Source organism: Micromys minutus (assembly GCF_963924665.1).
Source record: "Micromys minutus genome assembly, chromosome: 14".
Lineage (NCBI taxonomy): Eukaryota > Metazoa > Chordata > Mammalia > Rodentia > Muridae > Micromys > Micromys minutus.
In genome coordinates, this window is record NC_137983.1 from 35,644,739 (window position 1) to 35,658,532 (window position 13,794).

The 13,794-nt window shown below is 45.7% G+C and overlaps 1 protein-coding gene across 1 annotated transcript; it reads left to right on the forward strand.

Moving 5' to 3' along the window:
* Nucleotides 1-568: 568 nt before the first annotated feature.
* LEPROTL1 (leptin receptor overlapping transcript like 1) lies at nt 569-12,483 on the forward strand. Its single transcript, XM_080928481.1, has 4 exons — nt 569-740; nt 6,435-6,510; nt 9,126-9,312; nt 10,322-12,483. The coding sequence occupies exons 1-4, from the start codon at nt 725-727 to the stop codon at nt 10,436-10,438; spliced, it is 396 nt and encodes a 131-aa protein (XP_080784607.1). The 5' UTR covers nt 569-724; the 3' UTR covers nt 10,439-12,483.
* Nucleotides 12,484-13,794: the final 1,311 nt, after the last annotated feature.

Consider the following 13,794-nt stretch of genomic DNA (forward strand, 5'->3'; position numbering starts at 1 on the left):
AATTGACTTCAGCTAAAGACGTCCTTACACACCAGTGAAGTAATTTGGAGTAAAGATCCCATTACTAGCATTATCTTCGTTGCACTTTTACTCTCTTTTGTGCATTCTCTCTAGTCTGCAAACAACCGAGGGCAGAAACTACACCTGTTTTGCTCATCCCAATGCCTACTCAGTTCCCCAGCATAAGCTGTGTGGGAAGCTTACATAAAAACATCGGATCTCTGCGGGGAGCCCCCGCCCTCATCCCCTTTTGTCACCAAGAAGACAGAAAAGCTCTGAGAGTCCCAAGAGAATGCATCTCTACGTTCCCATCCATGACTCCGCCCGTTGAACCCCGGAGTGGTGGGGAACTCCGATCTATGTAGGGAACCCAAGGAGAGAAGCCGAGACCACCCATTTCCCGAGTCACGGACTGGGTGGTGGGAGGAGAAATGGGCTCGCTGTGCCGAACGTGAAGCTATCCCGCGCTCCTCTTCCCGAGACCGCGGGGACTTCGGGCCGGTGCTGTCACCGGGGCCTGACCGGAACTACTGACTTGCCCCGCACGTCCCGGCTCGCCCCGCAGCCGCGAAGGAGGACCGGCCTCGCGCGCCCCCACGCCCCCGCGCGAGCCGCCGGCGGAAGTGCAGCGGCGTGCACTTCCGGGTGTTGTCTGGCGGCCGCCGCGCGTCTCGGGTCTCCCGGCCACCGCCCGGGTCGTGGAGCCAGGACCGACGTCACCGCCATGGCGGGCATCAAAGGTGGGCCTGGGCCGCGGGCCGCGGAGCCGGGACCGCGGGGATGGGGCGGGGCGGCGTGGGGACGACTCAGCCCGGCTCCTCCGGCGGCGGCGCTCCGCCTCTGGACCAGAACCGGGCAACCCGGCCACCGACGCGTTCTGCGCGAGTTTGCACCCAGAGACATTGAGGGCTGCGATCCGGAGGGATGTCCGGCACGGCAAACCAGTGTCGTTCCCCACCGAAGGCACGAACGCGGTCCTCTCGGAAACCTGGGCACTGCATCCACTCCCGGGATCCCGGTGCACCAGCTTTCCCTGCCTCTAAACTGAATGCATCTTTGGTGTTTGTACGGTGCAGCAGAGCCCGGATGCTAGCCCAGAGTGCTCCTGGCTTCCTTTCCCCCAAAAGTGCACGCTGACACTTTTTAGTTGTGATTTTTCTTAAAAGAAAAAAAAAAGGTAACGAACAGTTTGATGAAAGAAAGGTGTGCTTCCTTTAGGAAGACGGGATGTTGCGTTCTTTGGAGAGAGGCTTGCTCAGTAGTCTTGCCCCTGGGGTTAGAAGCAAAGTTTTGTATTACTTATCAGCGGATTGCTTTGATTTCTTGACCTGCTTTGTAGAAGAGACAGTCTAGTTGGAGGTAAAAGCAGTTGAATAGTGGTGCCTGCACCTCGCAGGTAAGGGCGACTTTGGTTGAGCTTTTTTCCAGGGTCACGTTTTTCTGGTGTCTCGTTTATTTTCGGTGCCTAAAAAACGTTTTGTTTCTCATATAGAACCTTGTCATCTGAGCAACTAGGACACTTTCAGATCTCCTTTTGAGCTATAATAGACCCTTTCAAATCCTAATGTGGATGGAAGTTTCTGCAAAGTGCTGTCGGTTTTTTTAGGATGTTGCCTCCGTTCGTCTTCCCCTTTCGGTGTCTTTAATGAGGGACTGACTCCTTTAAAAAGAAAACAGCTTTATGGCTCTCAAAATCTGGGTAATGTTAGTCTGGTGACAGTGACTCCGGGGGAATTTTACTTTGTAAAGATTTCATTGACATTTAAAGTTACGGATTGCTTATCCAAGATTTTTTTCTTTCTGTTGGTCTTTAGTATTGCCCTTATGTTAAGGAGTATTGCTAGTGCACTTGACCCCTTCACCTCTTGTCTTTGTAGTTCCAGAACGGTCATCTTTAGAGAATGTTGCTAGATAATTGGACTATTCCGCCCCCAGCCTGGAGGCTTTGGGAATAGAAACCACACTCCTCTCCATTTCATTTTCCCAGTGTTGCACCAGTCATTACTGTGTGAATTCTTACCTTACTGGTGTGTCACTTAAGACACCATTTATATAAAATAAGCCGCCTAGCCTAGTGTCACAGACCAAAGAGACATTACCGGTTTGGGGAGCACTTTGGAGCAGTTTATTACTTGGGTCAGCTTTTATCTGTGATGATTTAAAAGATGAGATGTCACAGGCAGATGTTTTTGAACATCTTTTAAATACTGAGTATCGAATGCATGGAAATATGACCCTAGAGTATCTCGATTCCCCAGACACTTCCACGGGGCTTGCTTTTTTGTATGTGAGTACTTGAAAGGAATTGGATCTTGTCCAAATAAACGCATTGGTAATTTTATGGACTGGAGAGATGGCTCAGCAGTTAACAGGAGAGCTCAGACCCCAGCGTCCCCACCCAGCAGCTCACAAGAGCCTGGAACTCCAGCTCAGTGGGCACACACAGACACACACTTCCATAATAAAGTAAACATTTTAAAATAATAATTTTCTTGTAATAATTGATATAGTAGCTGCTGGAAAAGCTTGAGTTTTAAATGTGTGTTTTAGTGCCAGAACCTTATCTTTCGGTTTCTTGGTTTTTTTTTTTTTTTTTTTTTTTTTTGCTTTGTTTTTGTTTTTGTTTTTTTAAGTTTTTTTAAGTTAACTTGTATTATTTATTAACTTGTGTATTTGCTTTTTTGGACTGTGGTGTAGTCCAGGCTAACCTGGTACCCACACTCAGCTTGCCTCAGCCTTCGTAGTAGGATACAGTCTGTCTGTCTCTCTTTCTTTCTTTTTTTTTTTTTTTTTTTTGTTTGTTTTGTTGTTGTTGTTGTTTGACTGTGTATTCCTGACTATCCTGGAACTCACTTTGTAGACCAGGCTGACCCTCACACGCACCTGCCTCTGCCTCCTGAGTGTGCACCACCACTGCCTGGCAGTCTTTCTCGTTTGTCAAGGGAAGAACTGAGTTAAATAAGTTGCTGAGGTAACTGGTTAGTTAGGGGACTAGCTACCCTTGCTACCCCAGCCCCAGGCTGTATCCATTTTTTGTTACTGAGTGTTTAAGCCGGGGCATGGGTGTCAGAAGCCAACCAGGAGCTTTTGGGGAGGAAAGATGTTCCTTCCAGAATCAGTTTAGAATTGCAGGTTTCGTAGCAGAGGAAGGAGCTGCGTGCAGTCGAAGGCCTGGCACACACCTTCCTGCCTCTTCTGCATTCCTTAACTATCACCCAGTAGTTGCCTCATCAGAGATGCCATGTCAGAAGCCTGCCCTCGGACTGGAGAGATGGCTCAGTGGTTAAGAGCACTGACTGCTCTTCCAGAGGTCCTGTGTTCAATTCCCAGCAACCACATGATGGTTCACAACCATCTGTAATGGGATCCAGTGCCCTCTTCTGGTGTGTCTGGAGACTGCTACAGTGTTCTTAAGTATAATAAATAAATAAATCTTAAAAAAAAAAAGAAGAAGAAGCCTGCCCTCTCACCCCCTTATCCTCCCTGCTTGTGGTCATTACTGGACATTTGTCCTTTACATCTTTAACGTCTTTCAGAATTCATGTTTACTGAACAAACAGAATGTTCCATCTCGCTTTCTCGGTAGCTACTTTTGTTGAGTGTTTATTGAGCACCTACTTACTGTATGCCACCCACTAGCAAAAAAAAAAAAAAAAAAAAATCCTGAGGATATAAAATTCATTCTTAAAGGGTTTCCGTCTTGGTGGGACATCATAAATAAGGTCCACGGACATCCTGTTTGGGGAACAAAAGGCAGTTAAGAAAGTGAAAGTGTTCAGTGGGCAGGCTGAAGGCACTCTGGAGGACCTGTGCAGCCTCATTGTTTACATTGCTTGCTTGCTTGCTTGCTTTCGAGACAGGGTCTCAAGTAGCCCAGACTGGCCTAAAACTAGTTCAGTATATAGCCAAAGCTGACCTTAAACTCCTGATCCTTCCTGCTTCCACCTCCCAATTACTAGAATTCCCAGAGTGCACCACCACACCCCGTCCTTGTTTATTATTTTATGGGCTAGCAAGATGGCTCATCAGCTTGTGCACAGAGATAGCGTACAATAAATAATAATACAATAAATAAATGATGCGATCATTTTAAAGAGCTGTTTTATTCTCCCACTAGAATGTAAGGACCATAAAGGTAAAGGCTTTGATTTTCTTTCCTCCCCATTGCTCTGTCTTCAGTAACAGGAACCATGTGGCGCACACTCAGTGCTCAGTATATCCGTGAATATAACATGTGGGGGTTGAATCCAGAGCCTTGAGCACATAGGGCAAGCACTGTTCCCCTGAGCTAGTCCCCAGCCCCTCCATAAATCAGCAATAACTACAGTGGCAGAGTTGGTGTGACTGTGAGGAACAGATGCTTGAGTTGACGTCTGAAGAGAGTCATAGCTGGAAGAGAGACCGAAGGAGCAGAAACACGGGCTCCAGGAGCCCGAGGGAGCCAGTGAGATCCTTGCTGGGTCCCCAGTCTTTGCTGAGTGTTTGGCTTCAGTCAGTTCCCAAATGAATGAAAAATTCAGGTAGAGTGACCGGTGTGCACAGAAGTCCTGTCGGGGAAGCAGCTGCTGGTTTCCAGAATAGAGGGACAGTGTAAGAGTCTACAACTATTGCCCGTGTGGCAGTCAAGGGCTGAAGTCAGGACCATGAAGGACAGGAGCAAAGCTCTGTGTTCTCCTTACTTAATGTTCCCCGTAAGCCTGAAGTGCTCTGTTTGCCGTTTAAAATGAACTAAACATTCCCTCGACTTTTCCTCACTGTTCCTGGAAATATAAATTATAATGACGTTAAGAACTAAGCCCACTGTGTTCGTGGTGGCCTGACCTTGTTGTATTCAGTGCTCCCAGCCTGCCAGGACAGTGTCAGTGGCCATGGTAGTTATGATACTCTGACCTCCACATGCACACACCCGAAATAAATACATCTGAACAGTAAACATAACGGGTCTTACCAACAAGTCATTTCCTCGGGCATCAAGGGTGCAGAAAGGCAGGTTGTGTGGAAGTCAAACTGATCAGGTTTCTTTGAGCTGATAGCTAGTTCATTGATTATCTGCGTAATCAACACACCAGCCACTTCCGGGGAGCTTCTGAGGTAAATCTTACGATAGGAGCATCTTCCTTCTGTGCTGTGGTGAGACCCCAGGTCCACACCAGGCTGCTGCAACCCTACGGATCTAGAATTTAGGGAATCAAGAGCAAAGCCACCGTGCTCCCGTGAACTGTTGAAAGACTAACAGTAACTACAGGCAGGCACTGCTGTGAGGGCTACACGGTAAACCTTTCGCTTCCTTAAAAAGATAATGACGAGGCAGGCATGGTGGCATATACCTTTAATCCCAACACTTGAGAGGCAGAGGTTGGGTATCTGAGTTTGAGGCCAACCTGGTCTACATAGCAAAGTCCAGGCTAGCCAGGTCTACAGTGTTTAAAAGTATTTAAAACAAACAAAGAAAACATATCATAAGTAAACTACACGTACTCTCAGGCAGCTTTTCTTCCAGTTTTGTATTTTCGTGTTTCTGTTTTAGCTAGGCATTTCTGCCCCTTCTCCCTTTTCCCTCTCCGTAGGAATAGTAAGTATTATTGTGTGATGGGTGTGGAGGTCTGAAGACAATTTAGAGTGGTTTTTCTCCTGTCACTTCTATATGGATTCCAGGAATTGAACTGGCCTTGGGTCATCAGCTTAGTGCTTAGCTAGTGTATGGACTACATACAGTGTTGGGCTTGGGAGGATGTTAACTCTATGGGCCTCATAGTTCTGAGAAATGGAACCAGTAATTGCTGTGTGTTAGCAGGTCAAACTGATATGCAGGTTTAATGTTCCCTATTGGGAATGATTGGAACCAAATGTGATCAGTTTGTGGCTTTCCTCAGACTTAGGAACGTTCAAATGTACATAATAACTATTTGGGATGCAGAGCACGTTTCAGACAAGTTTTCACTCTGTATCCCTGGTTAGTCTGGAACTCACTGTGTGGACCAGAGTATATGGCCTGCCCCTGCCTCCCTAGACATGGGATTAAAGGCGCGTGTAACCAGGCCTGACTGACATCCAGATTCCAGAGCCTTTCCAGGGATTAAGGAGGGTGTTCAACTTGTTTTGTTCTGTTTTGGGGAACACTATAGAAACTTATTCCAAAACTGTCGTTAGTAGTTTTGAAGACAGTTCATTTTGTTTTGCCTTTTGAGATTGGCTCTTATCCTGTATCTCAAACAGATCTATCTTTAGTTTGTATTAATCCTCCTGCCTCAGACTCTTTGATTGCTGAGATTAACCGGCATGAGCTGCTACTCCCAATTCGGGATGATTCACTTTTAACAACCTGAATTTTGAGGGGAGGTGGAGGTCCTGCACGGACTGGTGAGCATGTGAACAGAGACAGCACCGTGGCAGCTAAACTGATTGATCTCTGGGGCTTTCTGTTTGTTTTGCAGCTTTAATTAGTTTGTCATTTGGAGGAGCGATCGGACTGATGTTTTTGATGCTTGGATGTGCCCTGCCAATATACAAGTAGGTCATTTTGTTTTCTTTTTCAATGTTTAAAGGTAAAATTCTTCTACTAAAGTTGTTAACATGCTTTGTTTACTACCATACAAGAAATACAGAGGAATGTTCATTTACCAACATAATCCTTTTCTGAAGATCATCACTTAAAGTTTATTTGTAAAGACAGTAGAATGCCAAGGCAGAGATTTTTGGGCTGTGACCTGCTTCTGTAATGACTTGGTGACAGAAACTCATCCCTGCTGCCCGTGTGTAATCTGCCAACAAAATCTAAAAGTCCTTTACGGAAGATATGTGCAGCTTCCGGACACAGCTATAGTTGCCTTCCCTGGAACAGGAAGAACTTCCTACTGAGACACTGGCTCACAGTCAGCTCGCTCCAGCCTCTCAAGTTACTCATCACGTGCCCAGTGTATACAACTTTTTAAATGACTATTTAGGGAGCTTAGTTTTCAAAAGGCAGATGAACAGAAGTGGCCCACAAATGGCAGAGAGAATTGTGCTGAATCCCACTCAGCACTACATGAAGTCCACTGGTGAAGATGAGGGAAGCAGGTGAGCATTACAGGGTGCAGGCGGAACTAAGTTGCTCAGGGCTCTAGAGAGGAGGAGTTGCTGTTTCTTGGAACTAGGTTGCCTGTATCCTGTAGTTCTTTGAACTGGCCCTCCCCTTCGTAGAAATGCTCACGCAAATCCACTTGCCTGCAAAGATACACATAGTAAGGGGGAGAAGACTGTTGTTCACAGTCACAGAGTGAATGGCATAATAGTAAAATATATAATATTTTATATATAATATATATTATAGCAAAGGTACAAAACCAATGATGACATTATAAATGCCCATCCAAAGCTTAACTATGGGGCGAGAGATGGTGTAGTGGATGGAGCACTTGCAATAGAGACATGAAGACCTGAGTTCAAAGCCCAAGACCCCGTGTAACAGGCACATGTCAGTAATCCCAGTGTTCCTCTGATGAGTAGAATGTGAAGACTGAGCATTGCAGGCAAGATGGCCTGGTGTGCACATGAGCAAACACAGCCCTGTTCAAACAATGCAGTAGGTAAGAACTAGACACCTAGGACTCTCCCCTGACACACACACACACAGTGTGAAGGCCGGAGAGTTAACTCAGCTAACATGCCTGCTGTGTAAGCATGAGTAATGACTTCAGAAACCCACCCCCATGTGCAGATGTGGGGTGTGGTCATCCAAATCTGTCATCCCAGCACTAGGGAGGTGGAGAGTCCCTTCCTCAAACACTGCCGGGAAGGAATGGCACCAAGCATGTTTCCTGTCCTCCATAGCTGTACCCAGGCACACACACCAGCGCAACAGGAACATGCACATGCCAGACGCCAAATTAGATTATTGTGTATCTTTCAGTGTCCGTATTAATTAGCCTTAAGGAGTGGGGAAAGACTGAAGTCTACAACTGGTTCTATGTAGAGTTTCACCTTGGTTAAATGTTAAATTTGTATGGATTGTGGAGGGTCCACAAGAAGCTCCTTAGAAAAGGAAATACAATGTAGGTAGTGGTCGAAAAGCTTCTGGGGTGTGTGTGTGTGTGTGTGTGTGTGTGTGTGTGTGTTTCTATATTGTTTGAATGTTTTTTTCCTCTTGGAGTATTTTCCACCTACAGTTTTGCTCACTTTTTAAAAATGTTCTGTAAAAGATTAAGAAAAACGTACAGGAGACGGAAAGATAACTCAGTGCTTCAGAGCACTGGCTGCCTTCCAGAGGACCTGGGTTCATTCCCTACACCTACATGATGCCTCACAACTATCTGTAGCTCAGTTCCCGGTGATATGACGCCCTCTGCTGGCCTCTCTGGGTACTGCATGCATGTGTACAAAGTCATGCAAAACACTCAAAAACAAATCTTTCCAGCCTGGTGTTGGTGCATGCCTTTAATCTGCACTGGAGGCAGAGACAGGCAGATCTCTGCTTCAAAGGCCACCCTGGTCTACAAAGCAAGTTCCAGAATAGCCAGAGCTACACAGAGAAAGCTGGTCTTGAGAAATGAAAACAAAAAGGGAAAAAATATCTTTTTAAAAAAGAAAACATAACAGATAGACCTAGCACGTTTCCAATGTGTACATAATTAAGCTTGTCAACTTTAAAGACCATTTGTTTCTTGTAAAGTTTTTAATACACTGTTGAAACGTGACAAAGAGGTGGACAGAGGTTCCCTAACAACAGACTAAAAACTGTGGTTTTCAGTACAATCTTCTGTTACCTACTATGACTCGATTTCAGTGAGAGGAATCATGGGAGCTCCAACATTACAATAAGGCAGGATGTAAAAAGCACGGATCTTTAATTTGAAGAGATGTTGTGTAAAAATCCTGATTTTCAGAATGCCTTCTTGTAAGCTAAAGCGAATGCTTTTGGGGGCCTCAGTTATGAAGCATTTGTCAGCAGACGTCTGAACCATTGTGCCACAGTGAACACAAGGTGAACTGACTACGCTCCTCACGTGAGCTCACAGCTTCGTTTTCAAGCGCAGCCTGTTCGCTGCCTTGTAGTAGTCCTCTGGTCTACAACAGGAGCACAGTCCGTGTGTAGGAAGGTGACAGGTGTGACCCCACGGCCACTGACTGCTTTTTTTCTTTTCCAGCCAATACTGGCCCCTCTTCGTGCTCTTCTTCTACATCCTCTCGCCCATCCCGTACTGCATAGCCAGACGGTTAGTGGACGACACAGATGCCATGAGCAATGCGTGTAAGGAGCTCGCCATCTTCCTCACCACAGGCATCGTCGTCTCGGCCTTTGGACTCCCTGTTGTATTCGCCAGAGCACATCTGGTGAGTCGCCAGATTCTGAACACTTTCATACCAGACCACTAACTTTTTTCTTAAGCGTTTTGTTACAGGAAAGAGAGTTGAGAGATATTAGGGTGTAGAGGACAGGTTAGCACCTCAGCTGTCCATTTGTTCTTGCTGTCAGACTGGGGTACGTGCGTGGGTCTGCAGCAGACAGGGCACAGTAACTTGCTGCGCATCCTTGGGCCTGCCCCATAAAACCTAAACCAGTGATCTCAGCCTTCCTCATGCTGCGACCCTTTAATACAGTTCCTTGTGTTGTGGTGACCCCCCCAACCATAAAAATATTTTGTTGCTACTTCATAACTGTAATTTTGCTTATGAATCATAATGTAAATGTCTGATATGCCGCCTGGTTGAGACTCTGACCTGAAGCGTAGATGTGTGAGAAGTTAGTTTATCCTCCGTAGCTGGGAAAGTGTGAAAGAGGAGAAAGGGCAGACTTGCACCCAGGGTCACACCTCCAGCTCTAGAGAGTTGGAGAGAAGGGCTGCAACCAGCCACACTTCGAGTGTGGTAGGCAGCTTCAAGCTGGCTCCCTGTCAGAGGCACTATTAAAGAAGGCACAGGTCTGTTTCCTCTCTGGTACTTTTGTTCATTCAACTTTTGCACCAAACAAGGTTTCAGACTCACTAAGAGTAACTTCCTTTGTATTCAGTAATTACAGAATCCCATGTGGTTGCTAGGGATCCAGGGGCAGGGTGCATCTTAGATGCACAGGACCCTGGGATGGACCCTTATGACTGCAGCCAGAGCCAAAGGAAGCTACAGTGGTCGTTCTCGAAGCTAAGCTTGTTCCCAAATAACTATCACCTCCTAACTCTCGTCCTTTCGATCAATCAGTGGCAAATAAAAACACATGAAGGGCGTGGAGCGTTGTATTCTGAAGGTCATCCGCAGCCACATTAAGATCATGATTGACTAGTGTGCAGAGCATCGATTTGTTCCTTGGCTTTGCGAGCCTGCTGACTGTGTCTTTTTCCTGCCGTAGATCGAGTGGGGAGCTTGCGCACTGGTCCTCACAGGAAACACCGTCATCTTCGCGACTATTCTAGGCTTCTTCCTGGTCTTCGGGAGCAATGATGACTTCAGCTGGCAGCAGTGGTGAAGAGCTGCTGAACTGTGGTCACATGGACTTCTGTCGTCTGCTGGCCGTCCGTGCACAGGAGAGGGCCGTGATGCTGAGTGGTTGGCGAGCCTCTGGGGTGTCCTAGGTGCTCCCTTCTCACTGTTATATGCCTACTGTTTCCACAGGGACTTGCTGAGGATTAAAAGGATTTTCTCTTTTGGAAAGGCTCGACTGGTTTCCCACTTCTCTAGGCTATGCTTTCCACAGTGTCCTGCTGGATCTAAAATACTTACATGTTTTCCCCGTTCCTTGTTTTAAAATCAGTATGCAATGTTACACAGTTTTAAGACGTAATAACCATTTTGCATTGGTTTAGGAATTTTGAACTTCTGGCTGTATTATGGGCTAAAATACATATTTTTCTCTAAAAATCAGTTAATCTCCATTATAAAAAAGTACACATAAGTAAGTTTTCATTCAGTCAGGATGACATCACTCCAGGTAAATGCGAACATTCAGAGCATTGACATATGTTATCTACTATTTACTCAATGCAAAGATAGCTGCATTTATACCTCAGGGGGCCGACTAATACTGCCCACACCTCCATAAGAGTTGCTGGTTTTACTAGTGGACGGGGGTTTTGTGAATTGAAAATTATTTTGTGGAATTGCTATAAAAGAGTGCTTTTCTTCTCGACTGTTAGAAGGATTTCTGTTAAACTTTAAGGTACATGTGTAAAAACAAGTTTGGGGATCCAGTTTCTATTTGTGTTTGTTATGGTCATGGGAAGAAGCAGCATTGGCTTTCTACTGTCCGAGTGCTGTTTCCGTCCAAGTGACAGGTCTGAGCTCTGTCACCTCTCATGGTTTGGAGGGCAAAAGGGACATGCATGGGACAGTTGTCTATTTGCAGTGTAGATACTCAAAAAGTTCCCTCTGCTTCCTCCTTTTAACTTATTTTGTACATTGTATATACTAAGTAAAAGAACTTTTCAAATCTAGTTTAATAACTTTTAGAAATGTTTGACTACTAGGAAACCAATCACTATGCCATACGTGCAGAGCGCCCCTCCCCCAAGGCCTTGATGTGATTCACAAGTGACTTGTTAGTCTTGCAGGTAATCCAGGAACGAACAGTCCTAAGACTTAGACCGTGGTAAGAGTAGTGTCCCAGCCTTACAGCGTGTGTATTTTAAAATCACTTCCAACAGTTTGCTGTAACCCTCTGAGTTGTCTGGGCTTTGGTTTCATCGTGGTGGATCCACTGTTGTGAGTAAGGTATTTATTGTATGACTTACTATAGAGTAGCCAAATTCTGCCGGGTCACAGCTTCAAACGCAGAACTGACCAAAAACTTCTCCGTGACCAGGCATGACCAAATTGTAGCGGTCATTTGCTTCTTCGAGTCTTAGTCCTTAACCCGTGAGCTGGTTATGAAAATGTTAGCATTGATCCAGCAGTATTGTGTGAGGACATTTTATGTTTCTCCAGTGTGCTCATATAAAAAGAAGTGTTCTGCCTTTAGCTGACAATGAGTAACCATGACAACTGTCTTTTGTTGCTTCTTTTTCCCTATAGTTTATTTCTCAAAAAAAAAGCAAAAACAAAAACCCGCACCAAGTTTGTTCAGCTTTTTACTAAAGATGCCTAAAGCTTCGGTTTTTATTTATTTTGTTGTATTACCTCTGGCTGTGAGGTAGGAAGCAGTATGAAATGTGGGTCAGTGGGTTAGACCACAGGTGGCTTGTTGAGTAAGCAGGAGGATGGAGACTGGTGGGCTGGTATGCACGTGGTCAGAGCCCTGCCTGGGATGGGGATGGAGCGGAAGCTTCCGTCTCTGGTCCTCCCCGTGCTGAGCGCTTGGCTGTAGACTCCCTTTCTGTCAGCTGCATATTCTTTCTGGGTACTAACCTTAGCAGCAGCATTGCGGTGTCCGACTATGACACCGGCTTGCCAGTTCCATGTCTGGTTTCTAGGCTAGCTACTTCAGAGTTTTTTCACGAGTATGCGCCAACACATTGTCGCTCTGCCATGGAGAGAGAGAAAACTTTCACTGACGAAACAATAAAGATTTTAAATATCCTTTTTAGCTTGTGGATGTTTTCATAATAAGAGGTCAGTCGCTGAAGTGCACTAACCACTTAAGAATGGGACCCTGAGCTAGATGGTGACAAACGCCCATTGCCTCAGGACGTGAGAAGCTGAGGCAGGAGGATCAAGAGTCCAAGATTTTACGGTGCTGCTTGGGACACAGTCTAAAGAATCAAAAATAGGAATGTGAGGCTGGAGAGATGGCTCAGCGGTTAAGAGCACAGACTGTTCTTCCAGAGGTCCTGAGTTCAAATCTCAGCAACCATATGGTGGCTTATAACCATATAATGGGTCTGGTGTGTCTGAAGACAACTACAGTGTACTAATACATAAATAAGTAAATCTTTAAAAAAAAAAAATAGGGATGTGTTAGGAAGCAAGCACGCTAGCAACTCAAGCCTGCAGGAGGAAAGCCGTGAGCCCTGAGATTTTGATCCTGAGTGGTGACTAATGGGTCTGAACCCTGCCATATTTACAGTGAGTTCCAAGAGACGCAGAAATTCCAGCTGAGCAGTGCCGAATTTTGCCGAGTGCAGGTTACCCTTGGCTAGCCTGGGCTTTAGACCCCAGGGCATTTTGTGAAGACTACTATTGGTGAGATAGTCCAGTTCCTGTTTCTATCACACAGGCTTGTGCTGTCCCCTAGTGAAGTTTAGGATCCTGTTTGAAAAACTATGTCAGCTGGTGGTGTGGCTCTGTGTAGGGTCCTTGTCTCCCTTAATCCAGGTAAGTTAAGTAAATCCCATTTTAAAAGGCATTCATTTTAGCCATTCGACAGAAGTATTGAGAGCATATACTTGTGCTTTTTCTTTAACCGTTTGCTTTTTCGTTGGTAGTTAAGGACTATGGGGGAGGCACTAAGAACCTGACTTCAATCTTAGGGACAACCCCTCCTCTCGGGATTAAACCAACCCAAGTTGTCCTCTGAGCTCCATACCCCCGCTGAGGTGCACATTCACCCACAGATGTGTTCATGCACAAATTAATTTTTAAAAATTCCAGGTCATCAAAATGGGTCCGCTACTAAAGACTGACAATCTGAGTTCAATTCCCAAAACCAACATGGCAGGAGTGACCTCGGGGCTGGAGAGATGGCTCAGTTGTTAAGAGCACTGACTGGTCTTCCAGAGAACTTGGGTTCAGTTCCCAGCAGCCATTTGATGGCTCACAACCATTCACACGACCTGTAAAAACAGCTCCCACACTCTCTCTTGCTCCCGTGGGACCCAGCACGCAAGCAGAACACATACATAAAGGCAGGCAAAACTCACATGCAGAAATCTTAGACAAAAATAATAAGGG

What these genes read in the sequence shown, in the direction of transcription:
- LEPROTL1 (XM_080928481.1), top strand. An exon ending in TGTGCCCTGCCAATATACAA is followed by an intron (nt 6,511 to 9,125) that starts GTAGGTCATTTT and finishes TTTCTTTTCCAG; the next exon opens with CCAATACTGGCCCCTCTTCG. An exon ending in TATTCGCCAGAGCACATCTG is followed by an intron (nt 9,313 to 10,321) that starts GTGAGTCGCCAG and finishes TTCCTGCCGTAG; the next exon opens with ATCGAGTGGGGAGCTTGCGC.